At 35.1% G+C, this 6,801-nt stretch overlaps 1 protein-coding gene across 1 annotated transcript; it reads left to right on the plus strand.

Annotated features, from left to right (window-relative positions):
- The first annotated feature begins 421 nt into the window (after positions 1 to 421).
- On the plus strand, positions 422 to 1,528 carry LOC115961862 (protein FAR1-RELATED SEQUENCE 5-like). The gene is made up of 3 exons (XM_031080769.1): positions 422 to 1,034; positions 1,149 to 1,190; positions 1,311 to 1,528. The coding sequence occupies exons 1-3, from the start codon at positions 422 to 424 to the stop codon at positions 1,526 to 1,528; spliced, it is 873 nt and encodes a 290-aa protein (XP_030936629.1).
- Positions 1,529 to 6,801: the final 5,273 nt, after the last annotated feature.

Raw genomic sequence — 6,801 nt, forward strand, 5'->3', positions numbered from 1 at the left:
CTCTACTTGTAATGTCAATTTTCTCTCTATATGTACCAAAGTACCAATGTACTTGGAGCCGTTTTATGTAATAAAGTTTATTGAGTGGAGTTATATGTACCAATGTAACAACGTAACAATGTACTTGGAGCTATTTGATAGCTGTTTTATGTACTTGGAGCTATTTGATAGCTATTTTATGTACTTGGAGTTATATGTACCAATGTCAATTTTCTCCTATTGTTAATGATAATTGTAATATTAGCGTAAAATTTTCCAATTAAATTTTAATTTTGTAATAGAACAAGTTTGCCAAATTGGGCAAGTTTAGTATTGTAATAGCACAAATTTTAATTTTGTTCTTAATTGTTGCTTATGAATTTTTCTTCTCTTTTGTTTTTTATAGGTCATATTGAAATATAAAATTACTTGAATTGAAAATATGGGTGTGAACAACAAAGAACCTGAAACAATCTCACTTTGTGATATGGTGGATGACTTAGTACATGATGAGTCAAAAATAAATGAAGATCAAAATAATGCAGACTTGTCATTGGATGATTCAAATCAACCTTTTTCATGCAATAGGCATTCAGAACCACATCTTGATATGGTATTTGAAAACTTAAAGGCTGCTCGTGCATATTATAATGCATATGTAAGGCGAAAGGGTTTTAGTATACAAGTAAATCATACTCGAAAGAATAAAGATAAAATAAGGGTTGGAATTGAATATGTTTGTTCGAAGGAAGGATTCCGTCGTCAATGTAACGAAGACAATGAAAGAACAGGTTCAGAGCGTGCAGAAACAAGAGTGGGATGCAAAGCAATGATAGGTTTAAAGAAATTTGATGATACATGGATTGTATGTAAGTTTGTGGAGGGTCATAATCATGAGCTTCTTACCCCTAAGAGTACAAGTTTGCTTCGTGGACATAGAGTGATAACAAGTGCCCAAAAGAATCTTATAGATACACTCAATGAGTCAAGTATAGCCCCAAGCAAGATAATGTCTATGTTAAGTAAAGAATCTGGTGGTGATTATAATGTTGGATGTATTCCAGCCGATATTCAAAATTATTTGGGTAGTAAAAGAAGAAAGTTGCTTCAAGATGGAGATGCTTAGGGAATGTACAAATATTTTATTAAGAGTCAATGTAAAAATCTAGGTTTTGTTTATGCGATTGAAGTTGATGAATATGGGTGCATAGGTAATTACTTTTAGGTAGATGCTAGGTCAAGAATAGCATACCAATATTTTGGAGATGTTGTTAGCTTTAATGCTACATACCAAACAAATCGTGATAAGATGCCTTTTGTTCCTTTCACAGGGGTTAACCACCATCATCAATCTGTGATGTTTGGCTGTGCTTTGCTTGTCAATGAAACAGCAGAATCTTGTACATGGTTGTTGAAGACTTGGCTTAATGCAATGAGTGGAAATCCTCCTTCTACAATTATAACAGACGATGACAAGACTATGGCTAAGGCAATTGCAAATGTATTGCCAAATGCAACTCATAGATTGTGTATGTGGCATCTTTTATAGAAAGTTCCAGAACAGTTGTCCCATGTATATAATAAATACCCACATTTTTGGGAAGAATTTTACCATTGCATCCATGACACAATCACTATTGAAGAGTTTGAGTTATAATGGAGTAAGATTATGGAGAAATATGGATTGGGGGATAATGATTGGTTGGGAAATTTTTATATGCGGCGTGAAAGATGGGTTCTAGCTTACTTACAAAGCTCATTTTGTGCCGGGATGTCTACAACTCAAAGGAGTGAAAGCATGAATAAATTTTTTAAAGATTATGTTCGTTCGAGTACAACGATAAGTGGTTTTGTATATCAATATGAGCTAGCTTTGAATACACGTTATCTTAAAGAGAAAGAACAAGATGTGAAGACAAAAAATTTAGTGCCAATTTTGAAAACATGTTATAAGCTGGAAGCAGAGGCAACAAAAGTTTATACAAGAAAGATTTTTATGAAATTTCAAGAAGAGTTATTTTGTAGCAAAAAATATAAGGCATCCAAATACCATGAAGAAGGAGTGAAGAAGATATATAAGGTGGTAGCTCATGGGAAAGAAAGTCCATTTTATGAAGTGTCTCTTGATATGTTTGATATTATTTGTTGGCAACTATTTTGCATTCACTTAATGCATGAAAGACTTGGATGTAACATTTTCAATGTGTAAAACCAGCATATAAACAAACAAAAAAAAGGATTCTAAAGATATAAGTAATGACGTTTTTTAAGTGTTTACTCCACAACCCTTTATCAAGTATGCTACTCTTTGGTATCAACAAATTTCATTTCCCATTGGCCATTGTTGGTAACAAGTTAACAATGGTGACTACAAATTTATAAACAGAAATGACAATACGTTTAAGCTTTCTAGTTTCTATTTTAGTTTGAGTTTCTAGACGTGAGACTAATGTCAGTATATACTATGAGGCAATATCTAGATTAATGTCTAGACATATATTGACAAACTAACCAATATATATTCCATTGTTACCGCCAATATATATTCTATAGTTGGCTAGGACTAGTCACAATTTGTGTTATTTGCAGTCATAATTAAGGTTATGTGTAGTTGTTAATAAAGTTCAAATCTACTTAGTAAACGCCAGATGTGTGACTCTTTACACACTTATAACACACACAAAACACAATCAATTAAATTGGGATCACATTTTCAAAAGGTGTAAAATGGAGTGGATCAATATATTCAAGGGCTGAGATTAAATGGACTATTGAGTATCAAGGGCTGAGATTAGATACAATAATAAGGTTCTTTCAAAATAATTATAAACGGAAGAATAAAGGTTGTTAATCCCCGAGTGAGTAGTGGTATGATTTTATTATTATTATTTTTGTATAATTTCCAATAACATAGGATGAGGCTTGGGCTAATACCAATTAGGTTCAAGATTTTTCAAAACTAATCAATTTGGTCTCTAAAACCAACTTAGTCCCTAAATACTGTTGGGACAAATGATTGACTAGCCTAACAGTGTTTAAGGGCTAAGTTGCCTTTAAGTACTAAAATAGTTAGTTTTGAAAATTTTTAGACTTGATTGACACTAGCCCAAACATTAGAATATGTTAGTAGAATTTACCTCTTTTATTTATTTATTTATTTATTTATTTATTTATTTTTTTTTTTCAGATGTGCAATTCTGAATAGCACAAGAGCAGCTTTGAATTTTTATAAAACTAATAGGGAAAACCTATTACACACGCAATACACTGAAAACAATAGCTTTTTTTTAGGACTAAAAATGTGACTTTAAGTGTGCGTTTAGCTCTTAATTATAAGTCAGTTAATTGCTCTATTTTTTCCCTACAATTTGCAGTTGGATTCAGTGAACCTCTTACTTATTTTATTTTATTTTTATATTTTATCTATCTATAGGACTTTCACCAAAAAATTTAATAAGTTGTTCCCAAACGGACCCTAAGTCACGTTTTCATTATGATTTGCAATGATGGATTCTAGGAAGTAAGTTTGTGCTATTGTCATATCTATTTATAAATCTCTAGTCACCATTGTTAACTTGTTATCAGCAATGGCCAATGGGAAATAAAGTTTGTTGATGCCAAAGAGTCGCATACTTAATAAAGGGTTGTTAAGTTAAATGTCATTACTCATATCTTTAGAATCCTTTTTTCTCTTTGTTTATATCCTGGTTTTACACATTGAAAATGTTGCATCCAAGTGTTTCATGCATTAAGTGAATGCAAAATAGTTGCCAACTCTTTTTTTATTTATCTAAAATTTATATCAACTTGATGTATTTACTGTTCTTTCTGTTTTGGTCTTATGTGTATGGGTGTGTGTGTTACATAATTGCAATGACCAACTTGATCAGTGAATGGATATGCATAGCAGGACACGAGTCCATGACCATCATTTAGCTAGATTGCTAATACATTCAAATTACTAATATATCCCTTTTACCTGCAGTAAATAGTGGCTTCAAGAGGCTATTGATTCAACCTTTGGGTCGTATGCTTAGAAGAGTATCTTGAAAGGAAGGGACATCATCAAGAGGGGAGCATAATTAATGTAAGCATTTTTCTGATCAAGCTTATTTTGTTTTTGTGAATATATATACATCTCTCTTTGCTCTATATTTCATCATGGAAGCATAACTAGGGGATACACATGGCATAGGGGGTGTGGGACACGGCCATTCTTTAGCTGAATCGATAAAAAAACATTTAAATTACAGATTTAACCACTTTCAATTGCACTAAATAATGGCTGCATTTTCTATATTGTTACGAAACCATGAATGGGAACCAATTGGTGGTTAGAAATGCTTGAACACATTAATGCTATATAGAGCATTTCCATGAAACACCAAATGGAAATGTTAGATTTCCACCCCCCCTCTCAAGAATTGGGAATGTTAGAACTTAAAATATTAATTTTAGGTCCACTTGAGCTTGAGCTCAAGCCTAATGTATGTTTTTTATGTTTTGTTTTGCCTTTTTTTTTCTTTTGATAATGGAAATGTTAGAAATACTGAAATCTATAGTATTGTATTTCATAATTAATTAATGGACATGAGAGCTTTTATATAGGAGGCATATGTGTGCAGTACAAGTAAGAGTGTAGTACAAGCATGTGTGCTATACAAGTAATCTAGGTAGGCCTAAAGCCTATAACATTATACATATTAACAACCCCCCTTAAACTCAAGGTAGGTGTGAGACCAACTTGAGATTGTCAACCAAATCATGAAGGCGTCCCTTAAGATGTGACTTAGTGAAGATATCTGCAAGTTGATCTTTGGAGGAGACTGAGAAGAGCTTGAGAGCACCATGCACAAGATGATAACGGATAAAATGACAGTCGATCTCGATATGTTTAGTCTGTTCATGGAAGACATCATTGTGAGCAATATGAATGGCACTCTAGTTGTCACAATAAAGGGGTGTAGCAGAGGATGTGGACACACCTAAGTCTTTGAGAAGTCATTGCAGCCAAAGGAGCTCAGATATGGTATCAGCAAGGGCATGATATTCTGCTTCAGTATTGGAGCGGGTCACATGAGTTTGTTTCTTACTTCGCCAAGAAATCAGAGAAGAACCAAGAAGAAAGCAATAACTAGTGGTGGACCTGCAATCAGTAGGATCTCCTGCCCAATTAGCATTAGAAAATGCATGGAGAACAAGAGGAGACTGAGCAAAGTAGAAAAGACCATGGAAAAGAGTGCCCTTTAGGTCTCGAAGAATACACAGAATAGCAACATAGTGAGTCAATCGTGGAGCAGACAAATACTGGCTCACCTGGTGAACAGCATAGGAAATGTCTGGACGAGTGACAATGAGATAAATTAGGCTGCCAACCAAGCGCCTGTAAAGAGAGGTGTTAGACAATGGTTTCCCTCTTGAGGGAGTTAGATGCGCATTAAGCTCAACTGGAGTGTCAATAGTCTTGCTATCAATAAGTCTAGCTCAAGACAAGAGTTCAGAGGCATACTTAGCTTGAGTAATATAAAGGCCATCTATAGAGTGAGTGATTTCAAGACCCAAGAAGTAGCTGAGATGTCCAAGATCTTTCATTTCTTGAATGCCAGTGAGGTCATCACTATTTATGATTATATCATCCACATACAGGAGAAGTAAAATAGTGCCTTTGTTAGTGCGACGAAAAAATAAGGCAGAATCATAATAATTGGCCATGTAACCCAAGCGAGAGATGGTAGAGCTGAATTTGGCAATCCAAACTTGTGGAGCTTGTTTAAGGCCATAAAGTGCACGTCGAAGTTAAAAAACCTTGTTTGGTTCAACAGAGAGACCAGGAGGAGGTTGCAAATAAACTTTTTCACTTAAATCCCCATTAAGGAATGTATTTTTGACATCCATCTAAAAAATGTCCCATTTACTGGCAGCAGTAACAGCTAAGAGGGCATGAACAAATGAGATACAAGCAACCGGAGCAAAGGTCTCTTCATAATCAATCCCATACTCCTGTGTAAAACCTTTTGCAATAAGACGAGCTTTGTATCGCTCAATGGACCCATCAAAGAATCTTGTAGATCCACTTACAACCAACCATAAATTTCCTAGGGGGGAGAGTCACCAAATCCCAAGTATGGTTTTTAGATAATGCATCAAGTTCCTCTTTCATTTCAATCTGCCATAAGGGGTCAATGGAAGCCTTACGATAGGTGTGAGATTCATGTAGTGTAGCAAGAGTAGTGTAACAATAATAGTCAAGTAAATGTGCAGGAATGGATCTTACTCGAGTTGAGTGACGAGGTGGAATGTCTTGTACAAGATCTTCAAGCAAAGTAGGAGCAGGAGTAGGGGACCTAAGCTTAGGGTTGGGTAGCTCGTCTTCGACTTGTTCATCTTCCACCTGTTCATTAAAGGGTGAACTGGGAAAGGGATCAATGATATCTGGTGGTTGGATAGAAAAGTCTACAGAAGAATTAGGAGCAGCTACATGAGGATCAAGAGCAGCTATAGAAGGAATATGTGCCTCATCTGGAAAAAGATCTAAAACAGAGCAGGAAGATAGGGAGGCACGGAAGTGAAAAAGCTCGACAAATGAGCGATATTCCCAAAAGACAACATTGCGGGAGATACGAAGACGATGAAAGATAGGATCATAATATCGATACCCCTTTTGAGTTTCGTCATAGCCAAGAAAACAATAAAGCCTTGACAGAGGCTCAAGTTTGTTACGCTCATGTGGCTGAAGAAGAACGAAATAAGTAGAACCGAAGGAGCGAAGGTGATGATAGTTTGGAGGTGACCCAAAAAGGAGCTCATATGGAGTTTGATTTT

This window comes from Quercus lobata, chromosome 9, assembly GCF_001633185.2.
Source record: "Quercus lobata isolate SW786 chromosome 9, ValleyOak3.0 Primary Assembly, whole genome shotgun sequence".
In the NCBI taxonomy this organism is placed as follows: Eukaryota; Viridiplantae; Streptophyta; class Magnoliopsida; order Fagales; family Fagaceae; genus Quercus; species Quercus lobata.

Excerpts from the sequence above, each read along its gene's own strand:
- LOC115961862 (XM_031080769.1), top strand. The coding sequence starts at position 422 with ATGGGTGTGAACAACAAAGAACCTGAAACAATCTCACTTTGTGATATG. Across the intron at positions 1,035-1,148 it reads TGGTGATTATAATGTTGGAT|GTTTTGTTTATGCGATTGAA; the intron begins GTATTCCAGCCG and ends GTAAAAATCTAG. Across the intron at positions 1,191-1,310 it reads TGATGAATATGGGTGCATAG|GGGTTAACCACCATCATCAA; the intron begins GTAATTACTTTT and ends TTCCTTTCACAG.